General features: G+C 33.3%; 1 protein-coding gene across 1 annotated transcript; it reads right to left on the bottom strand.

Annotated features, from left to right (window-relative positions):
- Positions 1–532: 532 nt before the first annotated feature.
- On the bottom strand, positions 533–4,373 carry LOC143625235 (amino acid permease 6-like). The gene is made up of 7 exons (XM_077095644.1): positions 4,289–4,373; positions 3,929–4,162; positions 3,758–3,851; positions 3,364–3,578; positions 3,137–3,279; positions 1,075–1,302; positions 533–1,000 (listed from the first exon to the last, which is right to left on the bottom strand). The coding sequence occupies exons 1-7, from the start codon at positions 4,371–4,373 to the stop codon at positions 575–577; spliced, it is 1,425 nt and encodes a 474-aa protein (XP_076951759.1). The 3' UTR covers positions 533–574.
- Between the last annotated feature and the right edge of the window lie 19,845 nt (positions 4,374–24,218).

The raw sequence follows: 24,218 nt of genomic DNA, 5'->3' as shown, positions 1-24,218 counted from the left end.
CACCGTTTCTCCTACACTGCAAGAATGGAACTAACGCAAACGTCATTGCCCGGATAGATAGATACTCTATTTTGTTCTTGAAGATGGATAAGTTTGTGTTCTTGAACTTGAAAAGAATAGAGAAATATGAGAGAAAATGAGATAGATAAGAGAGAGAAAATTTTTAGGATGATGAGAAAGTAAGAAATGTTATGACCAGACAAAAAAATGTGTAAGATATAGAAAAAGAAAATTAAATGTGAATTTATATAACTACCCTTTTCATTTAAAAACAATTAAATTAATAATGACATGTGTGGCACACATGGAACAACATAATTGGGTTTCCAGGGTTTTCTCAACTAAAGTGAGTTTTTTGCATATATTTTTCCTATATATATATATATATATTGTTTTCTATCCGTGTCACACACGGGATCTAACCTAGTTTAACACTACTTGTAAGGAAAACAAATATTGTAAAGTGAGTGCGTTAGAGTAAAAGCGTTCATCACCTATGATTATTATTCCGTATTTAAAGCAAGTTCTTACAATAAGCACATATAAACTACCATAAATGCTACTCCAACATATTTTATGACACAGTCTCGAACGGTTTGTATTTTTTGAGATCACTTAACAATCCTTGCACAGATCCAACAGCCGCCACCAACGAAACCACCAAACAAGTGTAGCTCAGAATCTTTAGCCACACCCAAGTGAACGAGAACTTGCGTATCTTAACCCGAGCAATATACATCTCTACTGGGAAGTAGACCGACAAAGGGTAAAATGAACCCGCCCCTATCAAGCCTAAAAAGCTATTGAAAAAGGGAAATATCATTGCAACCAATGCAGTCACTATAACATATGCGGTCCTCCAAACCAACCTAAACATGTTAATCGGGTACACTCCACAACATGGTACGTTAACTTCATGTTCCGTTGTTATAAACTTGCTCTCAGGCCATCGTTGCCTACATTTCAACTCCACAAACCCGAATAAAGGTTGGCAAAACACCTGAAAATATTACAATTTTGGTAATATTCTTTTTCGAAGAAAGAAAACAAATGTCTTATTGTTTTTGTACGAACCTGATATGCACCAATAAGGTGGATGGCGATGCAGACATTTGCAATATCGATGAGCCAAAACGGTTCATAGAAACCGAAACCGGTCAAGAAGTTTCCTGGGGCGTCGTTCCCGAACGCGGCATAACCTATGCAACCGCAGAGCATGTAAAACAATGTGGTCGTTGAAACTCCTACAAGTGATGCTCTTTTCATCATCTTGTTTTCTGGTGGATGGGATCTTAGAGTGTCCTGTAATTGTTTAAAAATTATCATTTTTATTATTTCTACTACAATTATCAATATCACATAAAGCGAATATAGAATCATTCAATAATCATTTCGTTTACGTAAAATATTACTTTTTATATACCAACACATCATATGCAATGCAACCGATAACAACCTAAAAGGCATCGCATCTATTATACTTATAAAAAACAAATAAATCTTTTATGTGTAGTTTTTCTTCGAAGAAGTACTTATAGACTTTGCTTTTAGAGGCACAGGAGATGTAGATTTCAAGGTAATTGACCCTAATGAGACGTGACATGACATAAACTAACGTTATTCATTCAATCATTCAAAAAAAGCCAAATCATTTGATGCCTAACTTTTCAAAGACCAAACAACATAAAATATTCGACAAAGGAAGACTATGCAAGTAAAATATAAGGTTACAAACAGCTTATAATATATTCAATTCATATTATATAGACTTAATTTATATATTGTCCCAAATTATGGTTTTTTTTTGGTTATATGCTTATCTAACTAAACCAACATATATATAATTGAGAATTCTCAAAATATTCTATTTAAAAAGAGATACATGAACTGTTCCACAAATCAGACAGGACGACGTGTTTTGTCCCAAATCATATGAGACACATGTTTTGTTCCAAATCGATCGCCACAGACGTGTTTTGAGGGGATATAGCTAGAATTCTGAGTTTTTGGATGAAAAAGTTGAATCTTTCTACACTAAAACGACATTTACAGAATTTTCCCTTTAAATTGCTTTGAGGTGTAATAAATTAACGCAAATATATCAATTATTCAATGAACATCAACTGGTTAATTTAGTGGTTGACACTTGCCACAAAATTGAAGGTAGTAAAAGGGCATATAGTTATGCCAAAAAAGGTTGTCTTTTTATAGCATCTACTCCATACCCACGTTACTCAGCAGAAAAGTCCAAATACATTTTGTGGCATATAGTCACCATTATTTGAGGTCCATCAATTAATGGTCCACAAGAATCTTACCATTCTTGTCACGGTTTAAATCTCACAAGCTTCTCATTCTATAAAGACACATGTTTGTTACACTTGATGTTTTATAGACCACTAAAAATAAAAAAAGATTAAAAAACAAATTAACCCGACATATGGCATATTATGAGTTCCGTTATCACTAACCACATTCCATTAGTTACTTAAACTATTATGAACCAAACATTACAAGTGACAGGTCTTTAAAGCATTTACGAGGGTTTTGAGTTAGGAGGAAATAGATATGCACATGGAATATGTTGTTGTGGCTACAAGTGATATGTTTTCTAAATTGAAGGACTGATTGTGAAATGATGACATTTGGGCAACATAAAGATAGACTTTATGGATACGTCAAACGAAGAAGACAGAAACATCGTGACATCTGTCAAATAGGATTACGCCTGGGTCCTTGTGTTTTCCATTAAACTATATTTGTTTACTCTTTTTTAATATTTATAACACATACGTGTGCCTAACTACATGTGATAAACTTATATGATTAGATGAAATTTAAAATATGAGATATATGGGATGTATTGTAAAATATGAGATGGATGAGTTGAAGTTAAAAGTATGATTACAGTTTTAATTAATAATTAAAAAAAAAAATCAAACAACAATACCGTCATCCCCGACACATAGCTTTAACCTAAAACACTTGTTTGTTTTTATACACTTAAATCGCCATTATCAATATATTATAATATTTTAACTAAGTATTATATCATCTTTTTTTTTTTAATATAAAACTAAATTTTGACGAATCACAATCCTCATAATGTCAATTAATTATGATTTGAAAAATAAACCTGAATTTCAACGAGAACAGTTGAATAAGCATAAGCGAAAGCAATATCTCCAACTGCTTGAAACATTCGCCACACCTTTTCCGAGCTTGACAAATGTTGTCCTACTTCGGTACCAGTTAGTGTTGTTTTGGTATCCACCCCACCTGATCATGATTAATACATTAATTATTTATCAATAAAAAACCTTCACGTTATTTACATGTTTTAACAAATAAAATGAGATTTACCAGCTACTTTAGCAATAGAGAGACCGAGCCCGATAAGAGAATAAGCAAAAGACATAACCGCAGCTACTATCGATAACCATGATAATTTATGAAAATTTGGTATCTGGCTTAACACCATCTGAATTACTGCAAACACTGCCATGAACGGATAATTTGACGGATTACAATGTGCGCTGTGACCATGGTCATGATAGCAATTAGATTTCTTTACCGCCCTATAAATTTAAATAACAAAACACAATTAAAACAACATGCTCAACAGAGATACACCATAACTTTTATAACAAAAAAAGAAATTAGAAAACTTCTAAACACTGCTAAATAAAATAAAAAAACTTAACCGACCAATTGTAAGTGTTTAATAACTAACAAATGTAATATTTAATTTACTTACACTATGCTTATAGATGCAGTTATGGTGTACCCAACTGTAACTCCCACAAGGTTAGCATACTGTGCTATCCCACATAAAAGCACATTTCTCCCTCCTGCGAAAAAATAAAAAATAAAAGAATTTGCCATCGGCAAAAGATTAAAAAAACAACAAAAGAAACAAATTGTATACCTAGACTGGCTCGAACGACATCCATGTAGGTGTAGTTGCGCTTGCCATGAACGGGGTCTGGTGCACGATAAGCGTCAGCAAGGAGGGTGGAAGTGAAGTAAGTAATGAAGGAAAAGGTGATAAGAACCGCAGGACCCGCGACCCAACCCAACTGAGCAATAGCCCATGCTAGCGATAACACCCCGGACCCGATCACAGCGGTTATAATGTGTGCACTCGCGGTCACCCAAGTCCCTAGTTATAAAGCAAACCACAAATATATATATATATATGTCAGCACCAACGAATCATACAAACATGCATGTCTATCTATATATTGTTGAAGGTGATCATTAAACAAAATAATCTATCCGAGTTTACCGGTCCGTTTTTCACGGCCATCATCATCGAGGTTCTTGGAAGTCGGGTTATTGATGATATGAAGCGTTGATGGTGTCGACTCCATGATTGTGTTTGGTTTGCACAAGTAATTAGCCGTGCAAGGGTTTTTAAAGGGGAGGAAAAGGGTAAGAGTGTCACAAAAACATTTAATGAAAATGAAGTAGATAGTTTCGAATAAACTCAAACATATTCATATTTTCTTGGACTAAGAGTAGTGTTGGACCGTCTCACAATAAACTTTTTTTTTGTAAAGTTTAATAATAAAAATATAAATAATTATTTAACTTTTATGTCATTTTCGTATTGGGTGGATATATGTATAAGATAAAGAAACGATTACAAGGTTAAATGATTATGTTTTTTTTATAGAATAAAAATAAGAATAATAAAAAAGATTTTTATCTGCATAAAAAAACCAACAAAAAAATAAACAAAGAAAAATAATAAATTCATATGTCAAAATTAATAAAAAAACGAGAAAAGTATAAACACAAAAATATTTCCTTGTCTTTTTGTTCCAAAAATAACAATGATGATTGAAAAAAATTATTGTGTCTTTTTCTTTATCACTGTGTTTTATATTTATTATTGTCATTAATTATGTCTTTTTTTTTCTTAACATTGTTTTTTTTTTCTTTATATTGTGTTATATTACTCAAAATTGTGGAATATTTTGTTTGGAATTGTGTTATATTTTACGATCTATTGTTATTTTTAGTTATAATTGTGTAATACTTTCATTTTCATAATTATATGTTTTCGTCAATTGTTTATTATGTTTAATTTTTTTAACGGGAATGATTGCGGAAACATTTTAGTTTTTTAAATTTTTCGTTTTTTATTTATATTTTGAGTTATAAACTTTTTAATTTTTATTTTTAAAGGGGTTTTATTTGTGTGATCACAAATTTTTCTTAGACATTTCATTTTTATCTCTCTATGTATTTTAACATTACCTTTTTAGGGCGGTCGGGGTGGTGCGTGATGGGGCTCCCACCAAGCGTGGTAGAGCGTGGAACACCGCCGCCGGTCCCCATCACGCTTGATTGGGGGGGGGGGGAATCGTGGTGGTGATCACGCTTGGAAAACTGATTGTTGGTTGGGGACCGGTCAATCAAGTGTCTTATTACAACACAAATTCCATCACACCACCATCACACCACCACTCTCATTAAATTCCATTACTAATAATGGATTTTGTTAGAGTGAGGTCGTACATTATCATTGGGTGGTTAAAATGATGGAAAAATCATCACAATGAACCACCTCTCCCCCCTTACTAAGAGAAATTTTATTGGAAACCGAATTTGGAATATCGGTGAAATTAAAATTCGAATATGAAGTCTTATACAAATCAGACGCTTGTTCCTGCTACACCCTTTTATGATATGAATAATTCTTATCTTATATTACTTTATTAATTTCTACTAAAGAACAAATATGTGTTTGTATTTTTAACATTATAATATTAACTAAATAATTAAATATCTTTGAAAAAAGAAAAGAAGCTAAACGATTAAATTGAATATTTGGATTCTCTATTTAAGACAATGTATTGTTGTTAAAGTCGGCCTGTGTACTCATCCAATAATATTGTGTCATACAGTGCTGACTGGACATTTGCTGAAGCCGTCTAAGCCTGTTGTGGTTAAGCAAACGGTGGCTTCAACGAATTTTCTTATTTATTTATTTAATTTTTTCTTCTAAAATTGGAAACTAACTAATATTACATTAAAATAAAAATATTAAAAGTAACAAATAACACTAGTCTAGTACAAATTGATTAGGACGTCTAGCCCATAAATGCTCGACCAACTCATGACAAAGGTTTCCGTAGATCTCGTGATTCTTGATATAGATGACGTTTTGGAGTTTTTCATCATCGGTGATTATCGTTTCGGGTCTTGGGACGTCACCTTGGTAGTTTTGACTACCTTGGTCCTCAATAACCATGTTATGAAGAATTATAAAAATGTAGACGACTTTCATTATTTTCTCTCTTGACCAAATCCGTAGTGACCTCGAAATCAAATAATAATTTTTCTTTTGATTCTTGCTTCTTCGTAAAGTACTTTCGCTTGTCTTCAATTGGAGAAGCATAAGCTTGAACAAGTGTCGTCCATTCATTGTAAATTTTGTCAACCAAGTATTAGCCATGCTTGAATTATACCCCATTCACATAAAAAGATTGAGCTGGCTTAACCCCGTTAATAATGTCATCGAATATCGGTGACTGTTCGATAAAACTTATGTCGTTATTTTACCCGGCAACACCAAAAAACGGATGTCAGAACCAATGATCTTGGGAGGCCACTGCCTCAAGTATAATATTTGGGTCGGGGTAATCACGTCGGTGGAACTGGCCTCGCTAGGATGTAGGACACATAGCCCTTCCAACATGCGTACAATTGATGCTTCAGAGCATTTCGGGGAAACCGTGTTTTTCATTGTGCACCTCGTATATGCGTTGGATATCATACAAAGTTGGCTTGTGCAAATATCTCCGTGAGTAATTCGATATGATCCCTATGTATAAACATTGTCAAGTAAACCCTCGAACAATATAAAGATATAACTAAACAAAACATATATGTATATATTTATACCTTGACAGAAAAAATGAACCGAGTCTCGCGCAACTTTTTCAGGCATTTCTAAGTATTTATCCATTGCGTCTAACGGAGTTCCATACACTAGTTGACGAAGCCGCGTCTACCTCTTGCATCTAGTCTTTGTTGGAAAAAAGGATATAGATCCGACAAATTATTTGAACAAAACATGAATAGTTGTCACACCACAATCTAACGACAGAACATGTCGGGGCACGCCATATTTGTGTCATAGCTCAAAGACACTAATATAGTATAAAGTGTCAATATCTAAATTTATTTATTCAACAAAGTACATAAGAGTTTCACAAATTAAAATCATCCAAAACTATACATCAAACTCAAACTAACATATTGTTCTTTGTTTTTTTTTATTCAAACCTATGCACCAAACTAAGTCTTCAAAACTTCACTTCATCCCGTATAGATACATGCGATATGCGTAAAAAGATATATATTTTGTCAACATAAAGTTGATTAAGTTATCACAATTTGAGATATGTATAATAATAAAAATGACAGTTCCTTATAATAATGTACATTACATCAACTAGCATAACATAAATAGAAGTGTCTTTTCGACATGCCACTAGATTTGGACATGTTTACTCGGATGTCGTATGATCATACTATGAGGATGCGGATAAGATACCAACCAACTATAAAAACTGTAAACACATGGTCATTTATCTACTAGCAACTAATCGAGCAATATCACAACTACGCAAATATTGGAATTATGTTTAAGTATATACTTGTATAATAAATAAATATTAAAGTTGTGTATGTATAGAGCTTCCAAATATACAATAAAATAAAAGGAGTGTGATTACTCACTTCAGAGTGGTAGGCGAGTTAAATAAGATGAGGATTTGGAATAAGCGAGTTGAGCCAACTCAAGAGAAATAAACCCGGAAAATGAACATAATGAGTAGATCCGGAGAATTCAAAGTTCTTGAAGTGTTGAAAGTCAATTACATTAAGCTGAATGTTCAGAGTATGTTGTTTATTCTAAAGTTTGATTTTTTTAACTCTGTAACATCTTTAATGAAAGAATCATTCATATGCCTATAAATTTGTTCATGATCAAGCGACGTTTTGTAGTTGTCTCTTTGCTTATAAAAATCTGTGATCAAGCGTAAGTTATGTTCACGAAATCCATCAAGCTTAGAGATATTCTTTGAGCAATGTTCACATGAAGAAGAATTGGAACAATCGGTATCAGATGATTCTTAAAGATGATTCAGAAGTATTATGAGAACTTTCTTCTTTTATCTTGGCCACAAGAGCAAATAGATTATCTTTCGAATTATGTTAAGAGAAACTTGAATCCTTAATAGCATCATCATCAGACAAATCCAAAACTTCACTACTCACAAAACCTTCATGTTCATCGGCAATCAATTTACCAAATCTAATATTGTCCAACTTAGCTTGAATTAAATAATCTCGTTCAAAAGAAATATCCACGTATTATAGATTTTCCTTGTTAGGCGTGCTCGAATAACTATGCCTAAATGGTGGAGGAATCTCAACATATGCAATACCTTGACCATTCCCATGAAAAACTTGAGTTTCATTATATGAATAAGGATAAAATATTAATTCTTGAAATTATCCAATTTTCTGTTTAAGTTCAAAATTTGCTTTTATCCTCAACATATTTTTTGTTACATTTATCAATTAAATTAATCTGGATGTTCAGAGTATGTTGTTTGTTCTAAAGTTCATTTTTTTAACCCTTTAACATCTTTAATAAAAGAATGATTCTTATGCATATACATTTGTTCATGATCAATCAACGTTTTGTAGTTGTCTCTTTGCTTAAATTAATATGTGATCAAGCGTAAGTTATATTCACGAAATCCATCAAGCTTAGAGAGTTTCTTTGCACAATGTTCACATGAAGAAGAATTGGATCAATCAGTATCAGATAATTCTTAAAGATGATTCAAAAGTATTACAAGAACTTTCCTTTTTATCTTGGCCATAAGAGCATATAGATTATCTTTCGAATCATGTAAAGAGAAACTTGAACCCTTAATAGCTTCATCATCAGACAAATCCGAAACTTCACTACTCACTAAACCCTCATGTTCATCGGCAATCAATTCACCATAAATAATCTTGTCTAACTTAGCTTGAATTAAATAATCTCGGTCAAAAGAAATATCCACGTACTATAAACTTTCGTTGTTAGGCGTGCTCGAATAATTATGCCTAAATGGTGGAGTAATCTCAGCATATGCAAGACCTTGACCATTCCCATGAGCAACTTGAGTTTCATTTATGTGATTAACGATTAAATATGAATTCTTGAAATTATCCAATTTTTTGTTTAAGTTCAAAATTTGCTTTTAACTTCAGCATATTCTTTGTTACATTTATCAATTACATTATGCTGAATGTTCAAAGTATGCTGTTGTAACACCCCAAAAATTCTCGTAAACCGAATGACGCGAGTGTAAAGTTTGTAAATTAATTTCTCGGGATTCACTTGAGGGCTTGGGAACCTATGGGCATGTCCGAAAAGTATTTTATTTACTTAGGAAGCAAGAAGGATCGAATTACAAAGTGCAAGGGCTTAAAGTGAAACTTGATGAATATTATAACATAAACTCTCCCCCCCCTCACTCCTAGCAGCCACAAGCCTCAATGACTCCGTATACAAAAACGATTAAATCCAATCACTAGAATATCGAAGTCTTATGACCCTCATGCTTTGACCTTTCAAGGAGCTTCGTGAGTGGATCTGTAATGTTTTGATCGGTGTGAACTTTGCGATTACATATCTTTCTTTTTTCAACTTCATTTCTTATGTAGTTGAATCTCCGATCAATGTGCCTTTTCTTTTGATGTGCACAGGGTTCCTTAATTTGAGCAATTGCACCCTCGTTGTCACAAAAGATCTTTAGAGGGTCCTGAATGGTACGGACTACCCCTAGATCGGAAATGAATTTCCTTATCCACGCAGATTCTAGAGCTGCCAATGAGGCGGCGATGTATTCCGATGGGACAATGCTACCACATCTTGTTTTGCGCTCTTCCAAGAGACTGCACCACCATTCATAACGAAAACATATCCCGATTGTGATCGAGAATCATCTCGATCAGTTTGGAAACTCGCATCCGTGTAACCCTTTACAACGAGTTCCTCCTCACCTGAGCCATATAGAAACTATCCTTAGTCCTTCTAAGGTATTTCAATATACTCTTAACTACCATCCAATGGCTACTTCCCGGATTATGTTGGAATCTACTTGTCATACTCAAGGCGCATGACACATCCGGTCTAGTGCATATCATTGCATACATGATCGATCCTATAGCCGAAGCCTATGGGATTCCTTTCATTTTCTCTTGCTCATCCTTTGAGCTTGGACATTGAGTCGCACTCAATACCATTCCTCTTTGAATACGTACCACACCTTTCTTAGAGTTTTCCATCTTGAACATTTTCAAGATTTTATCGATGTATGCACTTTGGTTTAAACCTATCAACCGCCTTGATCTATCCCTGTAGATCTTTATTCCCAAAATATAGGCGGCTTCACCAAGATCTTTAATGGAAAAACAACTCCCAAGTCAGGATTTTACACCTTCCAAGGTTGGAATGTCATTTCCAAATAGTAGTATGTCATTTACATACAATACTAATAAGGTAATGATGCTCCCACTAGCTTTCTTATACACACAAGCCTCATCAGCGTTCTTGATAAATCCAAATTTCTTAACCTCTTCATCAAAATGGTGATTCCAACTTCTAGATGCTTGTTTCAATCCATAGATTGATTTCTTTAACTTTCATACTTTATTAGGATGTTGTGGATCAACAAAACCTTCGGGTTGAACCATATAGACATCTTCCTCAAGATGTCAATTTAGAAAATCAGTTTTGACATCCATTTACCAAATCTCATAGTCATAATGTGAGGCTATGGAAAATTATATCCTAATAGACTTTAGCATTGCCACCGGGGAAAAAGTCTCATCATAATTAACCCCTTGAGTTTGAGTAAAACCTTTTTGCTACAAGTCTTGCTTTATAAGTATCCATGTTTCCATGCAGGTCGGTTTTCTTATTGAAAATCCACTTACTTCGAACCGGCTTGGAGTTAAGAGGTGGTACAACCAAATCCCAAACTTGGTTGTCATGCATGGATTGTATCTCAACGTTCATGGCTTCAAGCCATTTGTGACAATCGGATTGTGACATTGCATCACAGTATGTGGTGGGTTCATCCGAATCTACCACGTAACATCCATCCATGAAAAATCCATATCTTTCGGGTGGATTACTAATTCTTCCATATTTGCGAACGTTTTGTGTGTCTTGATCAACCTTTTGATCATTCTCAACAACCTCTTGTTGATTACTAGTATCAACCAAACGTGTATCGGCTTGTGGTTCTCGATCCTCCTCGAGTTCCACCGTTCTATTAGTTCCTTCCATAAGGATCTTAGTTTCCAAGAACTCGGTCTTTCGATCAATAAACACCTTTTGCTCGGTTGGGTTGTAGAAATAATATCCCATAGTCTTTGGGATATCCTACAAAGATACACTTAGTGGATCAGCTTTCAAGTTTGTTTTGGGTGTTGTGCTTAACATAAGCCTCACAACCACATACCTTTAAATATGATAATGATGGAACCCTTCCATGCCATATTTCAAAAGGTGTTCTATCCACTTTCTTGGTTGGTGCCATATTTAAAATACGGGCTACCGAGAGCAATGCGAAAACCCAAAATGATAGAGGCAATATGCTTCTACCTATCATAGATCAAACCATATCTAATAGAGTTTGATTCCTCCTTTCAGATACATCATTATGTTGCGGTGTTCCGGTTGGAGTAAGTTGTGAGATAATCCCACAACTCCTAAGATGATCTAGAAAAGCATCATTGAGGTATTCACCTCCTCTATCGGAACGAAGTACTTTGATTGTTTTATTGAGTTGATTTTCCACTTCAATTTGGAAGACTTTGAATATTTCAAAGGCTTCATCTTCGTGCCTTAACAAGAACACATACCCATAACGACTATAATCGTCGATAAAGGTAATGAAGTATCTTTCACCATTCCTTGTCATTGCCTTAAAAGGACCAAATACATCCGAATGTATGATACCTAATAAGTCGTTCGCCCTTTCATTAGTTCCACTAAAGGGTTCCTTGGTCATCTTTCCTTGTAAACAAGATTCACACTTATCAAATGAATCATCATTTGATTCCAAAAGACCATTCTTTTGAAGTGTATGTATGCGATCTTTGTTAATGTAACCAAGGAGACAATGCCAAAGATAGGTCTTACTCAAATCCATTTTGAGTTTCTTGGTGCTAGATTGGTTCAACAAGTTATCAATAGATGTGCTATCATGAACTAATTCATAAATGCCATTAGACGGCATCACTTTAAAATAAAAGACACCATTCATGAAAACATAAATACCATCATTTACAAACTTTAAATCATAACCAAATTGTGTTACTAAAGAAATAGAGATAGTATTCCTAGTCAAACTAGGAGCGTACAAAATGTTTTTCAAAATAACTTCCAAACCATTTGGAAGCTTCAAAACATAATCTCCTCGGGCTTGGGTGTCAACCTTTGCTCTATTGCCCATGAAGAGACTTATATCTCCTTTCTTGAAGTCACTTCTTCCTTTGAACTCCTGCAATAAATTGCAGATATGAGTTCCACATCCGGTATCCAATACCCATATGTTAGAAGAAATAATATTAAGATCATTGTGGATCATGAAAGTTGTACCAGAGGTTTGTCCCACGTCCCTCTTAGCTTTCAACTCCTTGAGATAGGTTGGACAATTCCTCATCCAATGTCCTATCTCACCAAAGCAGGGATCCTCCGAGCTAACCTTTAGCTTCTTCGGTTTGGGTGGTTCCACTTTTTCCTTCCCTTTGAATTTACCCTTGATGTGTCCCTTACCATTTTCAACCTTTTCTTTAGGTTCCGGGTGATGCCTCTTCTTGTTGCCACCTTCATTGATCGTGAGAACAGGTAAAACTCTTTTACCCATTCCCGTTTCGGCTGTCTTGAGCATTGCGTGAAGCTCACCAATGCTCTTGTCCCATCCATTCATGTTATAATTCATAGCAAAAGTCTCAAATCTTTTGGTTAGGCCATTAAGGAATATATCCGTGGCTAACTCTTTTGAGACGGGACAATTTAGCCGTTCAAGTCGATCAATGTGGCTTTTCATCTTCAACACATAATATGAAACGGATTGGGTTTCTTCCATATGAGATGCACAAAGCGCTCGAACTGTTTCGAAGCGTTCCACCATAGCTTGAGTAAGGAAAATTTTCTTAAGTTGGGTGATCATGTCATATGCCCTATGATTTTCATAATCCTTTTGAATTTCGGGAATCATAGTTCCCAACATGAGACAAGAAACTTGCACCGAATCCTCGGTGTATTTTAACCAATCGTTATAGGAATCAACATCGTCAATGTTTGGTTATTCGGGAATAGAATCTTCCAATATATAGGAATCAACATCTCAAGTTTCAATACCAATCCATAAAATTGTTGTAGTTAAGACGATCCTTGTCAAGAATAGCTCTTAGTGATAGGTTATGCACAGGTGGGATAATTGCGTTAGGTGGATTATTGATTGCAGCCATCTACATAATTTAACAAAGCTCAATTTTAGTATTTCGATATCATTAATCAATTTTAATCGTTAATACCCTTTACGTATTCAAGACAATTAAAGATTAAAATCTAGAACCCGACGTTACATTCATATATTATTTAGGTGACCTTTATCCTACTATTGAATTAACAAGGTAGTCAACGTTTGACGATTGCAACCCTTTGCAACTTCTAGTTTTATGGGATCGGTTAAACATCTTATGTTTAGTTGGCATGTTTAATCCCATCAACACATTTGTACGCCATGCTTCGGTGACCCTATTCACATGGTTTCCAAATCAAGTCGTCCTACTAACACACACGTGTGAATTTGCACATACAAGTGGTTAGGTGACATTTATCCTACAAATATGGCAAACCCACCTCAAACTCACAAGTTTGCTCCAATGTGGTTAGGTGACCTTTATCCCACATCGAGTTCCCAAGTGATTCGAGTGTTGTATAAAAGGATGGTGTTAAACTTGTTTTAAAAGGGATTTAAGTTTTCTAAATTATATATTGGAAAACTATTTTGGATCTTGCATTTGCATGCATTCAAATGTATGGTACTTTGTTTGAAAACCAATTTTCAAAGTTCCTTTAATAAAACTTATTTTATTGTGAAATCATTAACCTTTAATAAAACCAATTTTATTACCTAATGATTTCTAAGGAACCAATTTTATGCAAGTTGTTGATTTTAATTGTTAACAATCCATAGGCAAAACAAAACATAAATCAACCAAACAAGCATAAATAAAACAACCACAAGTCCATAACCATAGCCACCTAAAATGACAACACTTGTTGACCGAAACAAGTGTGTCAAAAGGTCTCTCCTAAGGGACGAGAATGACACACAAGGCATGTGTCGGTGAACTCCCACTTGATCCCGCATCCAAATGCTTCAAGTGTCCACCATGTGTTGTGACTATTTCACTTTATTTTGGCTTCCATTTGGGCTCCAACTTCAGCTCCCAGCTTTCTTGGGCCTCCATGTTTGGGCTTTGGCCATTGGGCTAAAATCCCATCTTGGACTATAAGGTCCATTAAGACCCAAAACCAAAACCACAACTTTGTTGCATCTTCTTTTACAAAAAATATATCCTAATACATTTTTCTCTAGTAAAAGAAATACAACTAATCTACTTATTATTACAAACCAATATGAAATGAATAATAGATTACAAACCCAAATAAATGAATATTACAACCATATTGAATAAACCGAATAAATCACAACACAAACACACATCCAAAAGGTCATGGCTAGGTTATGAACATCCAAATATGCAAGGTCTTAGAAGACCAAAATGGTTCCCCTCTTACCCATAAAACTTTCGGTCAAGGCTAACCAAACCGAAAGTTTTGGGTTTTGTCCAAACAAAATAAATAATCATCCATATGACTTAATTCTTCAGGATTACCACATGCATGTAAAATATACTCTTGAAGAACCAAGGGGTAACCAAAAGCTAAAAAACTTTTAGTCATATGGTGAACTACACCATAAAACCCGAAAAATTTTAGATCTATTGAAGCATGTATCCGTATAATCGGCTCTTGATGCCATTGTTGGGTTTTAACAAGAATATCAAAGTCATATAAACCCATTTATACGAAAAAATCAGCGGATAAAAAAGTTTTAAATCTTGTTAAATTGATTAATATAAAACCCGATTTTATATATAACCCAATTTTATATAAAACCCAATGCCCGGATCCATATACGATAATATATGCTATCAAAAACAACCATAGGGTGTTTTAGCATACTACCTTCAAGATGCTAAGAAATACGAAGGGGATGAGGATTGAACGGCTAGTCTTCAAAGTAGAACACCTCAAGCTCGTATACCCACAAGCCACCAAAAAGACACCCTTGATATGCTAGGATTTCACACTTGAAAACTCCGTGTTGTTCAACCTTGTTCTTGGGCAAAATCGATGAAGAAGGAATAAGGAGTTTACTTGCAAAATTGTGTTGTGTGTGAGAGAGAGAAGATGCAACCTTTGCACTCTTCTCTTGGCCAATTGATTACCTTGCATGTTCTTGAAAAGGTGTATTAATAAATAGATGAGAGAGAAATATATTTCCCACCCAAAATTTAAACCCTTTCATTTTGATTACTTATGTTATATTTGTTACATAATAGTAAAATGTAACATAACATAATGTAAGTAACATGCATCATGTTATTTAACCAACTTAAATAACATTACTAAATGTCTTCTCTCAAAATATAAATTATCCATATAATTTATTTATTACACAAGTGCAAATATTTAGAAACCCATTTTCTAAATATCGTAAGTGTTGATATTTATTTATTAGATCATATCTTAAAATAAATATTGTGGGTGTTTGTCTAGCTTGTTATTGGGTATGACCCGATTTGGATCAAAACGTACTAGCCACATCAACTCTAATATGTGTCTTGGGCAGACCGATTCCAACATCTCGGTCAAAAGAAATATCCACGTACTATAAAATTTCCTTGTTAGGCGTGCTCGAATAATTATGCCTAAATGGTGGAGTAATCTCAGCATATGCAAGACCTTGACCATTCCCATGAACAACTTGAGTCTCATTTATATGATTAACGATTAAATATGAATTCTTGAAATTACCCAATTTTCTGTTTAAGTTCAAAATTTGCTTTTAACTTCAACATATTCTCTGTTAAATTTATCAATTACATTACGCTGAATGTTCAAAGTATGTTGTTTATTCTAAAGTTTGATTTTTTAACTCTTTAACATCTTTAATGAAAGAATCATTCTTATTCCTATAAATTTGTTCATGATTAAGAAACGTTTTGCAGTTGTCTCTTTTCTTCGTTTGTTATGTTCACGGAATCCATCAAGCTTAGAGAGATCCTTTGAACAATGTTCACATGAAGAAGAATTGGAACAATCAGTATCATATAATTCTTAAAGATGATTCACAAGTATTACAAGAACTTTCCTCTTTTATCTTGGCCATAAGAGCATATAGCTTATCTTTCAAATTATGTGAAGAGAAACTTGAATCCTTAATAGCTTCATCATCAGAAAAATCCAAATCTTCACTATCACAAAACTTTCATGTTCATCAGCACTCATTTACCAGACATAATCTTGTCCAAGTTAGCTTGAATTAAACAATCTCCGTCAAAAGAAATATGGACGTCTTGTAGACTTTCCTTGTTACGTGTGCTCGAATAATTATACATAAATGGTGGAGGAATCTCGGCATATGCACGACCTTGACCATTCCCAGAACAACTTGAGTTTCATTAATAAGATTAAGTATAAAATTTGAATTCTTGAAAATATCCAATTTTCTTTTAAGTTCAAAATTTGCTTCTAGCTTCAGCATATTCTGTGTAACATTTATCAAATACATTAAGATGAATGTTCAGAGAATATTGTTTATTCTAAAGTTGACTCTAACATTTTTAATGATTGAATCATTCTTATGCTTATTAAAATTTCATGATCAAAAAACATTTTCAAAAAGCCTTTATTTTCGTAAATGTTGTCACATGGACATTACAAATCAAATTTAAACAAAATAAAAACCAAAAGCCTTTATCTTCTTGAGCTTCCAGCTTCATGTCTTCTATCAAATTTGACTACAGCTGCCTTCTGAGGAAATAAAGAGATCTCCCTATGGTGTGGATGCTGAGATGAAAGATTCCATCTGACAATGTCATCAAGGTCTTCCACATGGAGATACTCTAGTTCTGTGTCATGTTCAATGATACGTAAGACCTGTCCTTCTGAATTTCTCTAGATAAATGATTGAGTCTTCTGTTCATAGATTATCTAGTAATTCGACCAATATTCTGGACTTCACAGTTTGGCCTTATCATCTGCTGCTTCATGCTGATACACTCCCTCATGGTGGCTAGAGGATTAGAGGATTTTCTTGATTGTTTGTAGGATAATTCAGTCATCCTGATGTCACTCATCCTCCTCTGCCTGTTTGTTCTTTCAGCTTCAGTGTACTCCAGCTTCCTTTTCTTGTTAAGTAAAGAAACTCCCTTTCTATATTGTTCTTTCAAGAACTTAGAAAGTTCATTCCTTTGTTTTCCTACAAATCTATGACTCTATTGGTAGTCATACAAATTGAGTTTATCTATTTCCTCCAGTTGTTCTCTGTTGAATTCTTGGAAGTCATCTTTAAACACAACTTTCTTCAATTCACTACTTTTCATGATAATTTTTAGAGATTTTGTTATTAAGTCAAAGTATAGCTTCTTAGGTAGGTCCACATCGGAAGGTGTCCTTTGTTCTCTTTAAAGTCTTGACCTTGTTGTTAGAATAGAGACTCTGATAGTGGAAGCCCTTGATGTATATTTTCTTTTGGTTTGGGGTCTTCTCACATGCCCTTTGGCTTCATATCCTCACAATCTCTTCTTTTCTCATCATAATCAACTTTAAATAGTCACTTCCTTCCTTAGACGGAATTTTAATCATTTCCATTGTCTCTTTGTCAAATTGTCACTTGGTGGAGATCTAGGTATTTGTACTGGTTTTCTTTTAGGTTCATATTGTAGAGACATCAGTCTCTTGTGTTCTTCTTATACTTGCTCCCAATAGACCTTTTCAGTGTAAAATAGATCTTTCAATTGGTCTTGACCAAGATTGTCAAACACACTTGCATGCATTCCTTTGTTTAACATGGCTTGCCTCAAAGCACTGATTCTATCTGCATCTTCCCAACGCATCAGATTTTTCTTCAAATTAACCCCTAAGGGTTCTTTCTTCACTTCCGATGTAACATGATGAAAATATCTAGTCAAAAATATCAAAGTTCAAAAGTCCAAGGATCATAAATGAAAATTCTGAATTCGCGGCCGGTCGCAATACGCGACGCACTTGGACACAACGCCATCGCGTATCGTGATGGCGATGTCTGACAACCCGACACGTGTTATGCCACGTGTCACAACGTGGCATAAGGCTCGCTACGTGTCACCACGTGGCACCGCATCTGCCACGTGGAAGGCCTACGTATGACTCATCAACCCTACGTCGTGATACGCGACAGGGTTCTTTCTGGCCATCGCGTATCGCGATGGCATGGCGACTCAGCCTATAAATAGAGGCATTTAGCCTCTCATTTTTCACACACCATTCACACATCTATTTCTCTCTCTAGAATACCCTCACACACTCTCTCTAAAAATTACCTCGATAAACGTTTACCGACCACCTCGTAATCCGTACTAATAAACCAACAATATACCAATATACCGATGACATCATCTCGAAGCATGTGCCGACCTGAGACGACCCAACGTTCCGCCTCGAAGTACGTGCTGACCCGAGACGACACGACGACCCCGACGACCCACCTCGAAGTGCGTGCCGACGAGACTTGAAGACCGGCGTGCCTCGATTTGCGTGCCAAGGAGGTGTTTATCAACATTCTCGATATACGTGCCAACGTCGAAGTGTTGCCCGTGAGTTTAAAAATAATAATCCAAACATGGTAGGCATAATGCCCGAATAAAATATTAATAAAATAATAAAGGCTTGGACCCTAGTCAAGGGTATAGTTTATACCTCGAAAATATACAAAAGAAAATAAAGGAAAGAAATTATGTAAAGAGAAAGATATAAATATAACTTTTATTATAGATTTTAAATAATAATTAAAAGAGAAAGAATAAAAAAATTAATAAAATAATCTTTATTAATAAATAAAGATAAAAGTATTATTTAAAGAAACTTTAAATAATAATAAGTAAATGAATATATGTATATATATATTATTTATATTAATATAAACTAATATATATATATATACATATAAGTATACGTTTTAGAAACGTAGATTTTAGAAAAGAAAACATGACGGACTAAAGGTCCGAATATGAGAATAAGAAATATATGATTTGGACTATAGGTTCAAACATATTATAAAAGAAAAGGAAAATATAAAGTAGAAAATAGTTATAGTTGATAAAATTATTTAAGGCTATTATTATAAGTAAACGTACACGTTTCATAATGAAAAAAGAAACGTAGAAATTAAAGAAAAAGGAAAACAAGTTAAAGTTTAACTTGAAAAATAAAAGAAAGAAATAATATTTTAAACTAAAGGTTTAAAATAAAGAAAAGATGTTTTGAACTAAAGGTTCATAATGAAATTAAAATCGAGTTAAATATTTTACAAAAGAGACTAGAGGTCTTAAGACGGATTGTATATCTGACTAACAAAAAGTTATGAAAGATAGCAAAGAAGAGGGAAAGTCCCTCGGACAGTGTATTGAAGCTGATCTAAAAAGAAAATGTTATACTCGTACTATAGGTGCGAGGTAACAACGGGAAAGACCCTCGGACGGTGTATTGAAGCCGATCCAAATCGAAAAGGTGAATACGCCCCAACTTTTACAAACTTGTTTTCAAACGAGTCAACTTGTTATATGCAAAACTTTACATGAGACTAAGTGTCTCTAAAAACATTATAAATAAGAGTAAAAGCCTAGCCCTCAGGCTGTAGTATACGTTTGTCTGGATCCTTACATATGTGGCAAAATGCGGTGGGCACATCGCACTACGCTTGGTCACGACCTCCAGCCACAATGGGCCGGACCTAAATATGTTCGAGTGTGACTGACCATGTGTATATATATGGTACCTAAGTATGTCGAAACGCTGCGGTGTTTTGCTGGGGTGACCTAGTGTAGAGACTCGAGTTTATAATGATATTGTTTTAACTTAATTATTCCTAAGCCGAGATGGGACGAGACTTACGTGGTCTCGAGGGGTGATTAAGTAAAAGAAAATATTTTAGCGTTAGCGTATTCACCAGCATATCGATGACGTAATTTTTTTAACATTTCAGGAAAAGTCAGCATCAAGAATTAGAGCCATTCATGAAGTGGATGTTCGCAAGGTAGAAATGGCTCATTTGTTTTAATTATTAAAAGATTATAAACTATATGATTTGTAAAATAAAACAAGGTTTATAAATAAAAAAAACTCGGATATTTATTATCTGAAAAGCTTTTCAAATAAATTTGAATATTATTACAAATAAAGATTTGTAAATAAAATGTTTTAAGAGATATGTTACTATATTTCTAAATATATATTAATACTTTTTAAAGACTTCCGCTAAACTCTGATATATTTACAAAACAGGTACTAACTGTTGGTCTCACGCCTAGGCCGTTAGTCGAGGTGTGACAGATTGGTATCAGAGCCATCGATCTTAGTGAATTAGGTATTCAGTTATACCTAGGTTTTGATCAAATGATAGATAAATATTTTATTACAAGATTTTATAAGCATTAGAAAAGTTTAAATACTTAAATTAACAATATCAAAATTTAAATGATATATATATATATATATATATATATATATATATATATATATATATATATATATATATATATATATATATATATAAAGATTTAGGGATAAGATATAATAAGTACAGATAGGAAAAGAAACATTATTACATCTAATTTAGAAATGTGGAAATAAGTTTACTATGGGAAACAATGCAACTTCCGATAGAAAAGGGAGAAGAAAATACGAAATTGAGCTTAACCCAAAAATTACTATATGAATAGTAAAAAGGGTTAAAGCAAGCAAAAACAAATGGAAGATGTTTGAAAAATAGCAAGCAAAAATAAAAGAGAAATACTTGAAACATGATCAAGTAAACTAAATCAATAAGAATATATGAAGAAATAAAGATCCTCATATGTGAGTGAAGATGGATTATAAATATGAAATAAGACAATACATTCGTCCAATTGGTAGCAACAAACCATTTCATAGACTTCATAGTAGAAAATATTGCATAGTACAATAAATGTTTCGATAAACAATTTAGTATATCTACGCATTATTATAGAAAGAAGAAAATATAAAAAGAAACATTTCCAAAGAAGTAAGAGGAATATTAAATAAAGATATTAAGACCCACATTCCCGATGAATAAGAAAAAGAAATTATAAAGAATTTAAAACTAATAATCGCTATGAACGATGTCACACTAATAATTGCTAGATAACATACTATAAATTGATAGTATAAATTTTCAAGCAAATATAATTTAAAAGGAGTAAACGTACATAACAACAAGAATTGTAGTATATAAATATATTATGATATACACATGATAAATATCATCCACAATTTAGCTCACTTAATATAATACAAAGATATAAAACTTACAATCAGATAAGTTTACAAACACTCAAAGGCTAAGAAAAGGAACTACGGGATGCCACGTTCCATCCATTTCTTTTGGATACAGCACGTGTCAACCAAATGTTTACTATGCTAATAATATATATATCTTGATATTCAGATAATAGGAATGGTGTATGGCTCACTGATGCCTCAATTGTTTTGATTAAAAAACAATGTGTACACACAAGCGTTCATATACATATATTCCATCATTTTTGCTTTCATATTAAACCATAAGAAAATATCAAGTGCTTGTAAGTTGAACCCAGAATAAGAATACACAACGATATAACCAGAAGAGTGGCGGCCATCATTTATGATAATAATGATTAGTTAGTGATAGTTCCGATAATGAAAATGCTAAATTCTTAAAATATTGTCAAGTAACTCCACGATTAAATAATTTGAAGTTTAAAAAATGATGAAATACATGTCTAGGCAACCCAAAGAGACAGAAGAATAGTAAAACTACAAACAAACCTCTGAAGCTAGGATGGTAGCCAAATGTGTAATAAAAAGAAAAAGAGATTAACAAAACAACGGAAGTGAAGAAAAGTAAGGATGAAAAAGGATCGCCTAAGTTCACCAGATCCATATGTAAAAATTGTGGAAAAAGGCATCATGGAAAATGCAAAAATACTAAAATAGTCATGTGCATTTTCTGTAAGAGAAAAGGACATTACAAGAACGAATGTACGGAAAATCAAACAAGTAAGAGCAAAGATAAAGAGAGGAACGTTGAAACACTCACAACGAACGCGTAAAGAAATATCAATACAATCAAACAAAGACAAGGGTAGGCCAACGGAATGTTAAGTATTGTAAATAACTATTAGTCTAAATTAACTCATGTAACCCGTTTATAAATTCGTTATAAACAGGAGATTTTGTAACAATGAATGAATAATTAACTTCCTAATATATATAAAGAAAATATTAGCATATAGATCGTGTCTACACACATGAATGCTTATATGCAAAAGAAAAGAGATAAAATTTTCAAAATACAAGAAAATATGTATCATCTATAGAAAGATGAACTAAAATGAATGATAAATTAAACAAAGCATGTCTATTCAAAGAAAATCAATTATCTGAACTTTAAAAGTTCAAGGGAAATAAACGGAAAGAATCCATCAAATTCATGAAGCAAGGGATTACGTAAAACAAGTATGAAAATCTTGAAAGCTATCAAGAATGATAAGTTAAAAAGGATAGAATAAGATTCGATAGATTGAATCCGAGAAATTTAGAATACTGAAAGTAAGGTAAATAATTAAACACAATTAGCCACTGTGTTTAGCGATTTACAATTACTTGCGACATTCTAAATTATAAACTTACCATATCATCCAAAGGCATAAAATTAACAAAAGATATATACTACAACACTTGGAAATATTAGTAAAAAGTCAAACAAGTTAACTATAGAAGGAAGTTATCTATTCCTAATCAAATCAGGGAAATGTATTTAGAAGATTGCATAATTATATAAAAGAATGAATGCAAAACAAGATGGTATAACATTAGAACATCTACTTAAGATAGTAGATCCAAATAGTTTCTAAAGATAAAACCATTAAGTCTGAAAATCTTATTACCCAAAAACGGAACAAAATAAGAAAATCTAGATAATTAGAAGTTTAGAACTCTAAATAGACGTAGACAAAGCAAAACTAAGAAAACCTCAAGAGTAAGTAATCAACAAAAATCAAATCTCTGTTGAGAAATGTTATGATACAATCGATTTGTTAAAGCTAAGAATGATGACAAAATACTTATACTAAAAAAAACAAAATTTGATACTGATAATAGAAAGCTATACGAGATGATAATGAACAAAGCTCATAAGTACAAGATGCACTCAAAAGTAATAGAACATACCACAAATTATTAATAGAAGAATATGAATAAGATATCACTTCGTATGTAATAAAAGATCAAATTCAATTACAAGTGAAAACCAAGCACAAGAAACCTTTGGATTATTTTAAACAACCCAAACTCCCCATGTAGAAATGAGTAAAGATAACCATGAACTGTATTACAAAACTTCCCAAGAATTCATACCAATACGATATAATATGGATTATTGATGATAAACTAACAAAGTTTGCCTAAATTTTTCTCAATAAACGATCCATACTCGATGGATAGATTAGCATGAAATCATGTAAACAACATCGTGTCTCTACATGATGTGCCCCTATTTATAATCTCCAATCAAGACAATTTAATTACATCCCATTTAAAGGATACTTTCTAACTAACGTTAAGAACTCGATTAAACTTTAGCATAATCTATCATATATGGGCAAAGTGAAAAGAATAATCCAAACCTACGAGGTTATACACCGCGTAAGTATAAAATATTTAAATGGAAGATGGGTAATTAATTTTCCTAATAGAATTCTCGAATAATAATTACCATATAAACATT

Source organism: Bidens hawaiensis, unplaced genomic scaffold (genome assembly GCF_021521415.1).
Source record: "Bidens hawaiensis isolate Kalapana, Puna unplaced genomic scaffold, B.hawaiensis_p1.1 tig00004021_1, whole genome shotgun sequence".
Classification (NCBI taxonomy): Eukaryota; Viridiplantae; Streptophyta; class Magnoliopsida; order Asterales; family Asteraceae; genus Bidens; species Bidens hawaiensis.
This window is presented reverse-complemented; position numbering and strand designations above follow the sequence as displayed.

Coding starts and splice junctions, on each gene's coding strand:
- LOC143625235 (XM_077095644.1), bottom strand. CDS start 4,373: ATGGAGTCGACACCATCAACGCTTCATATCATCAATAACCCGACTTCC. Junction 4,163..4,288: donor TGGCCGTGAAAAACGGACCG/GTAAACTCGGAT, acceptor CTTTATAACTAG/GGACTTGGGTGACCGCGAGT. Junction 1,303..3,136: donor CTGTTCTCGTTGAAATTCAG/GTTTATTTTTCA, acceptor AAACAATTACAG/GACACTCTAAGATCCCATCC.